The 15517-nt window shown below is 38.6% G+C and overlaps 1 protein-coding gene across 1 annotated transcript in view; it reads right to left on the reverse strand.

Moving 5' to 3' along the window:
* pex5la (peroxisomal biogenesis factor 5-like a) overlaps positions 1–15517 on the reverse strand; it is a 108897-nt gene that overhangs the window by 51351 nt on the left and 42029 nt on the right. Inside the window, exon 2 of the mRNA XM_059340554.1 lies at positions 9068–9172. Coding sequence (XP_059196537.1) covers positions 9068–9172 — 105 coding nt within the window. The remainder of the gene's footprint in view (positions 1–9067; positions 9173–15517) is intronic.

Genomic DNA, 15517 nt, shown 5'->3' on the forward strand with positions numbered 1-15517 from the left:
GAGAGAGAGATAGATAGATAGATAGATAAAAAAGCACATGGAAATTCACTACTTGATGTTTTACAGAAATAATGGGTCATTTTTAGAAACATGTCATCAATTCTCATACAATATGGAATATGGAAGTCACAAAAGCTCAAGGTGATAAAACAATGTTAAGTTATTTAACCCTATAAAGCCTGAACCATGAAATAACTGCCAGAAAATTCAATTTTTGTAAAAACTGAGTGCTTATTAACCTGCTGACGAATTTTAAGAAAGAAATAAATTGCATATATGAATTCTAATTTGTATCATATTTGATACATCAGGTCTTTTTGTGCAATTTGTTGCTCACAGTTTGTTTTTCTCGAACTAACAAAAACATATAAACCCTAACATTATTAACCTATTAAGACTTTGACTTTTCCTTTTTCCTCAAACATGCAAAATAAATATTTTTTCCATATAACACAACATCATACATCTGCTGATATGAAGTTTTTTAATGCAGCAATGACTGATCCACTCGTGGAACCTGCATATCATTTTTGCTACATCTGGTATTTTTGTGCAATTTGTTGCTCAGTTTGTTTATCTTCAACACATGTATACATCAGGTTTTTGATGATGTAGAGGTCTCAAAAATAACTGTATCTAATATGATACACTTGGCTTTATAGGGTTAAGCTGTTAGATAGGGCCTAATTATAATTCATGATGAGGTGGATATTATGAATTTTGCTTCATGCATATTTGAACAACATAAATGGACATTAATAATGATGCCCAACAAAGAGGTGAGTGAAATGAAGACACGTAGAAGATGATGCTACTAGTTTGGAGTCAATATTTGCTGCACAATAGAAAAAAGCAGGAATTTTTCGAGCCGACAGAAAACCTTTGAAAAAAAGTCCATAAATAATATCTACAGAGGGGTCATTACTTTGTTGAGGTAGAGTTTGTGCTGCGCTGCAAGAACGCTGACCCAGCATAGGTAATTAGAGTTTGTGGTGTCAGAATAAAGCTTTAGTTCAGGGGAAGTCTCACAGTGTGAAGTAACCTGATTTCACCCTCCACTGCAGCCGGCCCATGCATTTTCCCCCAATTTTGGACTGCAGCGACAAATCATAGGATGAGAATACACCCGGGTGGACTTGTTTTTAAAGGTCGAATTTATCCAGTGATTTACGGTCTGTGCTTGGAAATATGTAATTGAGTCTGAGTGAAGGCTGAGCCGCGGCTGAGTCAGTTACAGTTGTTAGTGTTGTCAGAGAGGCAGGTACCTCTTTTTATCTGGGCTTCAAAACTTAATAAAAACCTGAATAATAACCACTCAACTGTTGGCCTTTAATGGAAGAAATGAATCATTTCCAAAGGCTTCTGCTGCTTTAATTAGATGATTTTTACCCACATTCAGCTGAAACTCTCCCTGATTAAAACACCAACTAAAACATACGTCGGACTGATTAAACTGACAGAATCGATGCCGGCAGCGAGCGGAGAGAAGCTCTGCTTGTCATTCTGGGAAAACAAAAACAGCAGCAGCCATCCGCCCTGCTATTATTATTTCACACATCAAAACACTTTTTCCCCTTTAGCCTGGCTGTGTGTGTTTGTTGTTGATGAGAGGGGGGTGCTGTGGTCGAGCTCACTTTGTTATGTGGAGGCTGTTACATAAAACAAAAATCTTTTTATCTTTTAGAATATTTTAACTGTCATTTTTCATTATATACGGTACTTGTGTACGCAAAGATTCATGGCAGCTGCGGTGGAAGAGCTCATACTCTGAGCTAAACAAAAAATGAACCTGCAACAATTATGATAATTGGTTCATATTTAATTAAGCAGGTGACAATTTGCTGTTTCTCTCTGTTTAAGATCATTGTAACACTGAAGCAGCAGCAGCAATGTGTGCCTCACTGCAATAATTACATTTTTCTGCAGCTAGGAGGCGTGTTCATGTGTTTCAGTTGTGAAAAAATTCTTTGGAGCATAGATCAACATGTCACAGGACTCTGTTTACTGATTGGTTGTGGGTATTTCTATGCATAATTCGAAATAAATCTTTGTATCTTGGACATTGGCTGGTAAAAAACAATTTCAGACATGACCTCAGGCTTTAGACTGTGATTAGTATTTTTCAATTATCTTTTGACATTTTATGACATTTTTTGATTAATTGCTAAATTAATCAATGATGAAAATAACCTTTATTTCAGAACTATAGACAAATAACACTCAATTGATTCCTGTCCCTACAGTATGGTATTGAAATTATGATTTGATAAGAACAAGGTATTAGTGATTAGTTGTTATGGTTAACTGGTTTCAGATGTGTCAGGAATGCATCCATTTGTATATCAATGCAAACTAATGCACAACTGTACATTAATGCACAGAGCAATAAAGTTAAAATGACATGAAAATCCACAGTATGAGATGTTATTCAAGTTGTACATTATAGATAATAACTAAAATATAAGATTTCCCTCTGTTTTGTTGTGTTTTAGGATTCTGTTTAAAAGATATTCAACAAATCAAGTGTATCTCCATCCAAACAGCTTCTCAGCTGACTGGTCCTGCTGAGCTGTATACATTTAGTGAACTTTTGTGGAGACTTGGGACCTGAGGACTGGAGGGGAGAATCTCTTAATGTAAATGAGATTCATAAATGCACATGCTGGTGGTGGCTGAGTGGATGATAACCAGAGAAACATCTGTCAGTGAATACAAAATTTTGTGATGGCTGCAAAGGATCTATTGGGGACATGTGAGAGTTACAGTGTGCATTAAATGGAGGTGGACTGTTAAACCCCTGCAGGCTGTGTGAAAATCCCCCAAATGATGGATGACCTTGTGTTCTCCACTCTGTTTGTTTGAGCAATAAAATGTTTTCTGCATGCAGGCAGAAGCTTTCCCTAAAGACTCACTGTTTTTGATGTTGCGACTGATTGACTGAAGGTCAGCACTGTCAACACAGCAGCCTGCTGAACATTTATAGCATACCATAATCTTCAAGTAATACATTAAATTCATTGAATAGTCTGGAGGTTTTTAGAGAATAATGAGAGATGTTGACAGAATCTTGGCAAAGAGCTCTGCTGAGTCATGTTGGCTGCTGACAGTTGGCAACGTTAGCATATTTTCAGAAAATACGACATGGTGTTTTGTTGTGAAATGAGAACATTATTTGTGATAGACTGCAACCAGCTTGGCCTTTAATTGACTCAGCGCGGATTATAAAAACAGGATCTCTGGAACAGAAAGCTGCTGCTTTACAAACTGAGTGATGCATCTCTTCGGATTATAGAGTTTTTGAACGGGTTGTAAAGTTTTAGCCATGCTAGCAGCTCTAGGGTTCATAGTGTTGGTCAGTTGGCCGGTCAGACGGACCGCTACTTCTTCTGAGTAAAATATCTCGACTTCTAATTGATGGCTTGTCATGCAATATTGGTATCTTTTCCTCCAGTGCCACTACGAGATTGACCTTTGTTGTTTCAGGTATTTGTGCACAGAAATGATGCATTCTATGAAATTTAGTTCAGATAATCATGTTAAAAATTGCAACTACTTCCAGTAGCTTGGTTTGATTCTAACCAAACCACTTATAAAAAATTGCGATTAACATATACAAAACAATTTCTTAATTTCAAGTTTGCATCACATTTCGAACGTCTTGCCATAATGTGGTTAGCATTTAGCACAAGCCGTATCCAAATACAGTGTGCGGCCACGCCAAGATGTATTGAGGTCGAAACCATTGCTTTCCTATGGTACAGCATGCCTGACGTGTGCTCCTCTCTTGTTCTGTCTGTCATACTTTTTTTTTCAAGCAGTTTTTAAGTCACACATTTAAGTTACTATCATCAACTTTTTAGTGCAAGAATCAGAGTTACACCAATCATCGATGCTACACATCGATGATTGGTGTAACTCTGATCATGTCACATCAATGTCCTGTTTTGATGCCTGTAGATAAATGTAGACAAAAGCTTGATATTAGCTGTGCATAATTTAGATGAACTATATATCTATATATATAATGATATAACTATATATAATTCAGAGCTGTTTACTATGCTGATAAATAGGCTAGCTTGCTAGTTAGGTGTTGGACTGTGAAATAGCTGCATGCTGTTTTGCCCGACATACTTTTCCAAGGCGTTCTTGTAACTGCAGACTGACAGAGCTACTATTACGGCTTTTACAGAATGACTGACAGAGTGAATTGGTTGCACCTAATAATTCACTATCATTCACTTTTGGGCAGATACACTTGTGTCATAACTGTTAGAATCAAGGATGTGGCTGAACATCACCGTTGGCAGTCTCCTTGGTGCTATTTTCACTGCACTCTACGTGATCGTTGTAGATGTTCTTCAAAGCACTTCCTGTGATTGCCATGGGGGCCAATTTTAAATAATGGTCATGAAATGATAAGACCTCTGCATTTTCCTCTTCTAATCATCTGGAAAATGAGGACAGAAGACCAACCGCATTCATCTAGGGAGATGCGTCAGGCACTCTGAGAGTAGGTAGCATGCAACGCCAATTATAGGTCGACTCGTAAGCCACAGAGCTTCTTCCTGAGCTGTTTGCCCGTTACACTCACTACAACGAGGTTGCCGTTTTCCCCATTTGCCTTTTTTCCTCCTTTGCTCCCCTTCTGTTATACCTTTTTACTCCTCTACTATGCAAATGACTTTGGCACTTTGTTTGCTGTTAGGAGTAATGTAGAAATTATGTAATGGAAACTTGAGCTAATTGTGCCGCTTGGGCTTGACTCCAAGAGATCTCTCAGATGTTGCTGTTAAGGGAAGCGTGTACCAGTTAAACTTGTCAGAGCTTTGAAGGCGGGGAGGTCGAGGTGAGGACACGAGGAGGTGGAGAGGATGGAAAACACTACAGAAAGGGAAAGGTGGATAAAAAATATCAAAGCAGAGGTCCTTACAATAGTTGTTAGATAAAACCTGGAGGCCATAGGGGTTGTTGGCTTTAGAAATAATTACAGACAACATCCTTCAGTATGTTGTGATCAGGAATGAAATCACATTAAATCTGTTTTTTTTATATTCAAAATGTAGTTTTCGTGATTCTGATGTATTTTTGTAACTCTTCTCTGTAATGCAGCAGGTTGTTGTTTACTCGTTACAGTTGTGTCGAAGCTGTTGTTGTGGGTGGCAGTGAACTGCTCCGTTAAGTCCCAAGGGCCTGCATACTGGAGTTCAGTTAGTCAGGGTTTTATGAGTCATCATAATGACTTTACATGATTTGTCCTTAGGCTGCAAAATTGGAAATGGAATCGTGATAAAGTGTAGCTAAAACTGAATTTTCTCCTTTTGTGTATTTGACTTTTTTAAAGGATCAGGGTGGCATAATTCTGCACTATCATATATTCAGCAAACCCCATGAAAAGACCAAAACCACCAAAGCAATCGTCTGTCTTTTAATAATTTCCAGTTCCCCTGCCCTGTCTCTGGCACTCAGCCCCGAGCCGATTCCTTTTGAAGATGCAAATCTTTTAGAAACAGGTCACAAATATATAGTTTCAACATTACACAAACAGGAGGAAATTGTGTGTGTTCTACTTGAGCTGGATTAATACACATTTGGTACTTTTGGAAGTATTTATGCCACCAGAAGGGTGTGATATTGACTCAAATATAAAATACAGCGCCCATGTTTATTGAGATGAACAAAATCTGTCAACAGTGTGGCGCACAGTAATTCTATTAGTTTTTTCTGATGTCAGACATAGAGACATAAAATATATCAGGCTACAGAGGCAGTAGTGGAATCAATTCACTGTTAAATTTGGTCTTTTCATGGGGTTTCTTGACCGTAAGAAAAATATAGAATAACAGCAGCTTCACGCTTTACGTAGCAAATCAATTTTACATGCAGTAACACAATCCTGAAGTTTCCAGTAAAGTGTGGTTTGTTTTTGTACAGATTAAATGTTTCACAGCATCATATTCACATAACATGTTATTTCACCACAAGGAGTCCTCTTCAGTTGTATTAAGAACTGTTTAAATGATAATTGTTGCTGTTACTTTAGTCATTTTGTTATAATTAGATGGATGTATATGTTTTCATGCTGCTTCCTTTGACGTTGTCTTGATGTTCCGGGGCTGAGCTGAGAGCCCTGACTCTGTGAAGGCCAATGAGACATCATATGTGATATTGGGCTTTACAAACAGGCTTGACTTGACTTGACATTTGGCATGGGAAGCCACAGCCTGTCACTTAGCCTCTGTCACTTGCTAAGTGACATCAAGCCGGGACACTATGCCTCTCAAACTGCAGCCTCAGCCACCGGAGAGCACGACAATCATATCTGTCCACCTGGAGACAGCATCATCTGATCAGCACCAAACGGCAGATATTTCTTTTTTTTTTTTTCTTAAAAGTGATATCCTGAACAAAACATTCAAGTGACAGCTGACTTCTTGAATTGGAAATCTAGAGGGATCATGAGTAAATTCTTTACATAACAAAGAAAAACAAACAGCCTAATCTGTTATTTTTCAGATGTTTGCTTTACTCAGTTCAGGCATGAAATATTTACCAGCTGCTCTTAGCAAAACAATGCTGACTGGGAACAGCTGCTTACTCCTCTGTGTCTGCTCACATATGAGAGTTATTGTGGAGCAAACAACAAGCAGGTCTGAACAGTGATCACTGTCTAGATTTAGTTTTTTTGGGAGGCATTCCTTGTTGTTTTAGACCTTAGTTGTGAGCAGTGACTTGACTTTAATGTGACAGTTTAATGCCATATTTTCAGGTATGTTGAAGGACTACATGAATTATGTGGCCTCTTGGTCTATTAACACATATACTAAGGCGTATTTAACAAAAAATGCATCGTTATTAAACAAGGCTGTCTTCCTTTTTACCTTGGAGATACAATGCATTTTAATGGGCTCTGCTATTCTGCTGCTTTAATCTAAAAAAGAACAAAATTACTGGATTTTAATATACACTATTTATATATATAATTCTTCGGGACTGGCAGTGAGACCTAAAATCTCTTTCAAGATAGAAATGATCAGATTTACTTTGAGTTGGATTCTTCTGATAATCTTATGCTGGCCTGTGGTTTGGTGTTTGGCTTTATAGGTAAATGGTATAAACATTATGAGTAGATGTAGGTTGGTTAGAGATCGATAATGTGATTTATGTGATGGTCTGGGTGAATACTTGACTCTGATTGGCTGTAGAGTACCCCTGATGAGTAGTTGCAGTTAGTTAGTTAGACTGAGTGTCGTCCTTCAGCAGCTCATCCTCTGGACACCACAGGAATTAGACTGTGACACACAAGCTGCAAGAAGTATACTGCCCCAAGCTATGAAACTCACTACTTCAGCCCGCAGCCGACACAACACAGTGCATATAATTTGTTCATGAAAATCTTGATATTGATTTGGGAACAATGACATGGCTAATAGCATTATTGACTTTGAATCTTGGTAGCATAATGTCAGCTGTCTGAGCCAAAAGGCTCTCTGAGCTGAGCCCTCTATATTTATCTCCTGTTATTAAGTCTTATCTAAGGTTTGTCATATTTACTGGATTAGTGAACAACGTTTCCACTGGCTAGGAACCTTATGGTAATGATTGTTCCAGGCATTAGTCAGACCCTTAGGTGTTACTTGGGGAAACAAAGTTGTGGCTCGTGGAAAGCTTTTTGCAAAATGCATGAAAATATCATTCATGGTCTTGCGGTGTAAGTGGGGTAATGCTCTTTGAGATGTTCATTATTAGGAATAATGGAGCTCAGTGGAGGCAGCTGTTCTCCACTGACCGTTGTACGTTCCTGGTCATCCAATAATTCCTGATAGCATAATAAACTGGACAGGTTTACTTCATGACATGTGTTTATGTTTTCCCAGTTTATCCTGTCACCGTGCTCTCTGAAAGGGGAAGATATTGATATTTGCAGGTGGTAAAATATAATAAGCCCTATTATTGATGGAATGTCTTCATAATATTGATTTCTGTGACACTGCACCGTCTTAAGGGAATAGAATCGATTTTGTCTGTTCAAGAGATTGCAGATAAGTTGTTTCACAGAGAAGTTGTTCTTTGCTGATGTTTTCTTGACACTTTTTATAATTTAAATTATGTCAAACCATGATTTAAACATTTTTAAATATCACATCTTCAGCAGTTTCCATCCGTCAGCTAAAATGCTGAGGAAAAATTAAATCCCCTCCACTTGAGTGGAAGCATTATCTTGGTTGTATGACAGCTTATCAGAAGCAGACATTGTATAACAAAAACCAAACAAGTATGAAGCATGCTACAGGTTAATAAAACACATATACAGAAGGACACACACACACACACAGCAGCACACACACGCACTGTACAAAAAGCAATCAAGCACAGAGCAAGAAAACTCATATTGGCATCTGGAGCTGCAACTTTATCCAGCTACAACACTTAAAAAGCAAAAGAGAAGTAAAAAGCTCAGCAGCGGGTACACTCATTTGCTGCGGTATTTTGTACACAGAGAGCTCAGTCAATAGCTCAATGCCATGCCGTGTGGCATAGCATTTTGGAAATGCATTCATACGCTGTTTGTGCTTAGGATTAGCTGCTTATGAGGTGTAAAAAGTTCATGAGGGAGTTTTTTCTGTCCTGATTAGGAATGGGAGAGGAAATTTGTGTCACCCTCTGGTTAATCCCCCCCAATACAAACTGAATGCACAATACATGTTAACCAGTAGAGCACTATAAATCTTTCATAGGCTAATTGGAAAAGATAAAAGGTAATGTGGATAATTGCAGCAATTTGAGGCTGCTTCTATAGATCATAAGATCATTATTCACTGTTTGTGGAAATGTAGTGATGAATAATGAGGGTTTTATACCCCATAGAGCAGCTGGAAATGAAATATTTGTTGCTTCTTTGTTAGATACAACAGTCAAAAGGCTTAAGTGATGAGTTAGTAGACAGTGGAGGTCAGTTATAGGACACTCAAAGCTTTGCTACTGTTCAGTATGACCAACACAGGAGGACGTTCCACTTGGAGGCAAGGGGGGAGGGCGGGGGGGTTTCTGGAATGGTTCTGCCCACCTTGGTAGTCACTGTGAGGAGGGGCTTCCCTTCTGATGACGCCTTACTTGGTATCTCCTTCAGGACCATGGCAACAGTCTTATCTGCAGCCCTAGAGTCTTTCCCCTACAACAGTGAAATCAACAATGACTTGTGTCAGGACATTTGGACAACTCAGAGCTTTTTGTGCCCGTCCAGGGCATCTTACAGAAAAGACTTTACCTTATGATGATGGAAATACTGTGTGGGGCTGTCTACGGTAACAACACATCGACTGAAGACATTTCCACAAGACTATGGCAATGAAAAGAGGGTCACTGCACGATGTAGAGGGTTGACTGTAGACAGTGATGAGCATGGCCGTCCACAGCAGCACTTATCAAGTACTTATGATGACAGAGTAGTATACAGAGCCCAATACACAGATCATAGTGTTTCTACATAATATGTATAGTGTATGGCGGATGAATGTCTGCCAACAGTTGTAATGCATCTCTAGGTGTGCTGCTTAAAGCTATATAGTTGGAAACCTAACATCAAAGTCATTAAAGGTTCAAACTTCCGTATTACAAAGTGATTTGTTGAGTCTGTGAAATGTCAAAAGGTCTTATGTTTAGCTTTGTACTTCACATGAGCTACAAGTCAGTCCATTGCTGCTGAGCTAAAGGTAGCCTGTGGAGTTCTTGATCACACACATTCCTGTCCACTGATCTACAGGTGCCGCTCCAAGAAATGTAATAACGCATCAGCAAAAGTTGGCTGCTATGAAGTCAAAACAATAAAAAAGTGGATAAAACCAATAGCTGTGGTATTTATGTTTAGTTGGGTCTGAATGTAATGACCTAAAGTATCCCAGCCATCATAAGAGCTAGTTGAAATATCTAAATGCTAATTAAAGATGCTTCAGTGCTTCCTGTCTTATCTCCTTTAGCATAGGGTACACCTGACATGTGTTTATGTTTTCTCAGTTTATCCTGTCGCCGTGCTCTCTGAAAGGGGAAGGTATTGATATTTGCAGGTGGTAAAATATAATAAGCCTTATTATTGAGGGATTGTCTTCACAACATTGATTTCTGTGACACTGGACCGTCTTAAGGGAATAGAATCGATAATGTCTGTTCAACAGATAGCAGATACGTGGTTTTACAGAGAATTTGTCCATTCATTAAAACAAATGAATGCTGATATGTACAGTAGTATGTGTAGGTCTGACAACTAATCCTGAGTTCTCCATCACATCATGACTTCATGACGTTTTCCATCAAGGTCAAGGAAAAGTGTTCAGGGAACGAGAGCCGTTATAGTTGTTTTTGACTATTTGACTGCAGCCAACTATAGTTTCACAAAGCTAAAGTCTGTGGATTTTAGTGAGTAACACTGATTGTAGACATTTTCTTGTACACCACAGGGCACCATTAAGTTTGTAATGATCGCTTTGGCACACATCGTTTCATAGCAGTGACCATACCTCAAACAAAAATGTATTTTTGAGTTGAGAGCGCTTTTTTCCAAAAATACTTAATTTCAGATATTTGGGTAGTAGGGCTGGGCGATATGGACCCAAAGTCATATCCCGATATATTTAGGCTGAATATCGATACACAATATATATCCCGATATTTTTATCACAAAGTGAGAGCAAATGTTCAGTCTAAGTCAAAGAAAAATATGACATGTCACAAGTAGTTTCATTGAAACCGTTTATTTAAGAGAACATGAATACTGTATAACAACAGGAGTACCTTTTTTAAAAATAGAAGCTCCATAAAGTGCATATTTAAATAAAAAAAACATTTATATATAAAGAAATGGGTTAAAAAAGTGAACTATATTGGTATATGCGATATAGTCTAATTCCATATCACATTTAAAAACATATCGATATATCTTTTATATTGACATATCGCCCAGCCCTATGGGTAGCATAACACAATATAATATAATAGATTATATTATAATATAATGATTGTACTTACTATACATGATTAGATGGCCTTCAAACTTCTATTCTTTTTCGTACATTTATCTGTGTTTGTTTAAAAGACATTATGAAGATGATCACCTTCCCGTACAGGGTTTTAGTGAACAGTGGTGGTATGGTCACTGTATAAGCAGATATCTAGAATGTGTTTTTGACCTCAACCTCCGACACACATAACCTACCCTGCCCTCCATCTGCCACCCACAGACCCTCATAGAAAGAAAAGTATGAAGAGCTTGACCAGTAATTGCCAAGGCCACATTATATAACAGTAAGAATTGATTACATAAGAGGTCAAATTGATTTTGCTCAGTCTATTGTCATCCTTTTCACCTCCATTTTACGGCAGACACCAGCGGCCTCAGACATCCATTCCCTTCACATTTCACCCATTGCCAGAAGATAGATTATGTTGTAAGCTATTAATCATTTTATGACACACAGATGCAGCAGAATTATAACTGTCACAGGAGACTACACATTACATCTCAGAAAAGAGCTCACCCTCCTGCAATTAAATTTGCTGACCAGCGAGAGAGACAAAACTGCTGTTCATCACACTCAGTTTCCACATTTTGTAGACTCGGTGAAGCTGCCTGTTCGGACTGCACAAGAAGCACACTGGGAGTCTTTTAGCTGGATCTTATTATGACTTTTCACATTTCCACTTGCCAGAATAATGAATTAGGCATTACTTCCACTGATTTCCTCAGATGATCGTGTCACAAAATGCATTTGCCTAAAACCTAATGCTCCCAATAAAGTCCCCAAAAAAGCCACCTGAGCCCGTTCTCCAGCTTAGTTCACTCAGGAAAATGAAACATGATCCATCAACACGAGGACACCAGCACAAAAGCAGCATTCACACGAAGAGAGATGATTCAGAAAAGCTCTAAACATTTGTTTCTTGTTGTTTTTCTGAATGGCTGAATGTTCCTGCAGGTGTTGTGTGAGCCAACAGTCTGTACAGTCAGTTTGTACTGGCTTACAGTCTTGGCTGGCCTTCTGTGTGTTTTTGTGTCAACTTTAGCTAAACTGGCTCTTATTTTTCCAGCAGTGATTATAGATCTGTTTGGCAGCACGCTACAGGGGACAGTAATCGAGGAACTTGATAGCCTTTTTTTACAACTCGTTGTCCTGACACACGCAGCTGTTTGAAGTATCTGCAATAATAATAATAATTATATGCCAAACATAAGAACGAAGGCTTTTATTTCATGCTGCCAAAGATGGAAATATGAATCATTAATTGTTTTGTTTTCAGTGTCTGAGCTTAACAAAACAAACTGTAAAAAAATTAAATTGTTTTCTTCTCTTATACACAGGGTCTGATTAAATCTTTGGTCATTGTGTAGCTGTTCTGGAAGATACAATTTAAAACAACAAATTATCTACAGTGCATGAGATTGACAGCAGCATTATGCAAACCATTTTAGTAAATAATTAGGTGCTGCTGGTGGCACAGGACATAAACGTTGTCGTTTATCTCAAGGCTTAGAAAATCAGTTTACAATCTCCCAACAGCAAAATGTGTTCATCACTCCAAACTAATACATTTACTGCAAAGTCATTCTGGTGTCCTCATAGGTAGGACTGAAAAGCTTTAGGAATTTCACAAGAATCAATAGTAGGGAGTCTGAAGAGTGTTTTATTCCAGATTCAATAAGTTGTTTCTACTCTGGGGAAAAGTATACTTGAAAATTGTCTTTATGAAGAAGTGCAGTTTGCTTTCATGCTGAAGCAGCGACCTTGTTGGGTGAAGAAGGCAGCGTGACTTCAGTCTGACTCGACAGATCCTCTCATTGCTTCCTGCTTCTTGTCTGAGTTGTCCCTGTCTACAAAAATAACAATGATGAATCACTGAGCTAAGGAGCTAATGATGGCCTGTTTTGTCCTTTCAGAGGACTAGGTTTAAAAAAAAATACTGAAGGAATGTTTTGGGTGTTTGCTGACTAACAGGCCTTTCAGGGTTTTTCTATTTGCCAGCAAATTTAAAAGCACTCCTCAAACTTACTGCATTTATCTCCATTGGCAGTATCTGGCACAAGTACTGGTAAACTTCTCAGTAGATGAACTTCAAAACCCTGCACATTATTTTGTAAAGCAAAGCCCTTTTCAGACACATATGAAACATTGCTGGCTGTATCCGTCCATTAAAGTGATGGCTTTTTGTAGTTCAGACATACAGTAGGTCACTACTATGTCCCTGACCTGGTTTTAAAAGGGTTTGCTGTCTGCATTCAGCCATTCATTAAATTAGATGAACTGTGATATCCCAATGAAGCATTTTACACAGAAAGTGGCACATGAATAGCAGGTTTTTTTAGCAGCTGTATTTTTTCTTATGCATATCCTTATTTTTGGGCTATATGGTGGCATAGTGGTTAGCACCTTCGCCTCACAGCAAAAGGGCTTCAGGTTTGAATCCAGCCTGTGGCTCTTCTGTGTGGACTTTGCACGTTCTCCCTGTGTCAGCGTGGGTTCTCTCTGGGTCCTCCGCTTCCTCCCACAGTCCATAGATATGCAGTTTAGGTTAAATTGGTGACCCTTAAGAGCATCAATGTCTCTTTGTGTCAGCCCTGTGATAGTCTGGAGATCTGTCCAGGGTCTCATCCCCGCGACCTGAGTTTGGATAATCTGTTTAGAATAATGGATGGATGGATATTTTTTATGTTCTGCTATGGGGCAGCATTATATGAAGAAAATATGGGACATGTCATCATGTTGTTGTTGACAATAAATTAAGAGATATTAAAGTGTGTTCAATTCTTCCTTTTTGCTGTTTTTAGTGTACTGAGTAGGCGATTTGGTAACCTGCTATCTCTGCCCCCTAGTAGCAGAGGGGTTGTTTAGTTGAATATGTTAGTCTAGTCAAGGCGGCAACCTCCGGGTTTGAGCAGTGAGGCAAACCACAAAGTGCTTTAAGGTGCATTCTACCAAAAATTCCAACAGGGGGGCGCTGATGGCGGCTGCAGAAGTATTTGTGTCCATTCATTTCAAAACAAAATTAGAAAAGTTCTCACTTGATTTATTACCTCAGATTTTTTTTTAGGACAACACTATGATCTCAATCACTAGTAAAAAATCTTCAAGACAATTTGATGTTATTAGTGTAAATAATGGCCCTAATTAGCAGAAAATAGAAGATAAAGAATCATATGATTTAGGGCGGGGCTACCTTTGATTGACAGGTGGCTAACAAGGCGAGCCGTCATCAGGAGAGAAGCAGAACAATGCGTATCCACGGCAACGTCAATAAAGTTTTATATTTATATACCAGTAAATGTTCTTTATATATATATATATATATATATATATATATATATATATATATGTATATATAAAGAACGTTTACCGGTTTGGTCTCATAACTTTGCCCCTTTCAATGTATTTTCACTTAATGACTCCATTTTTCTCCATTAAAATGTCTGTTCAGGTTGGACTAATAGTCATTCCAAGGTGTCGCTGTACACTTTTCTTTTGTTTTTGTTTATTGCTAGCAAAAATAACATCCCAGTTAATGCTCCAGTTAATGCTAACATGCATTAGCAGCAACTTCTCTGTCAGGTTGAGGTGTAGAGAGGCTGTAGTCAGTGATCAGATCCCTCTCGCTCCTCCACAGTCCAGATATGGTCTGCTCCCCGTTTCCAAAAACAAGACGCTGACAAGTGTAACGCCGAACTCGATGCCTCAAACGAGCAGTCCACAAACCAATGGATGATGTCAGAGTAACTACGTCCATTATTTATACAGGCTATGGTATAGTGTAGTCTAGCTTCTCTAAATCTATAGAATCTATAGCCTCCACTAAACTATGAACTATGGATCTGTCCTCTCACCCTACATGCTTCCGCCTCCCTTTCCTCCAGAGCAAAGGCCAGAGCAGGTAATGTACTCTGTTGTCCCAACATTTTTACTTCCCCTGATATTCTGTATCATAGCAACCAGATGCAATCAAAGTGTCCAAGCTAAAAAAAAACACACTGTGCCTTTAAAGTGCTCTCAGGTGCTCCCAGCTGGGCATTTTCAGAAGCCTGCATGGAGTTTTCAGCTGGGGAAAAAATGCTTTGGTGGACACACAGCCTAATTGCTTTGTATTTGTGCTGTCCATGGTGCTGAAGTAGCAGATGTTTTTGTAACTTTTTTTTTCTCCAAGTGGGTTTTCGCTAGTCACAGTTAGATGAAATGCCCCTGAAAAAAATTGCCTACTTAGTAAACGGCTAAAATACAAATTGCTTATTCAATTTAGAAAAAAGGGAAATTATGTCCAGCATTTTTTTGCACCAGTAAGAAACACAATGATTACATTTAAGTGCACTTTTCTACTAGCTCTGTCTTTCCACTGACTCAAAGAAATCCCTGAGTGCAATTTTGCAGTCCTTCCTGATGTGTTTATTGAGCTGTTGACATAATGATGACGACAATAAAAGAATATATTGTGCAGCCCTATTGCATATTGCCCATTCGTACTGAAAAAGAGACTGAACAGG

This window comes from Centropristis striata, chromosome 9 (genome assembly GCF_030273125.1).
Source record: "Centropristis striata isolate RG_2023a ecotype Rhode Island chromosome 9, C.striata_1.0, whole genome shotgun sequence".
NCBI lineage: Eukaryota > Metazoa > Chordata > Actinopteri > Perciformes > Serranidae > Centropristis > Centropristis striata.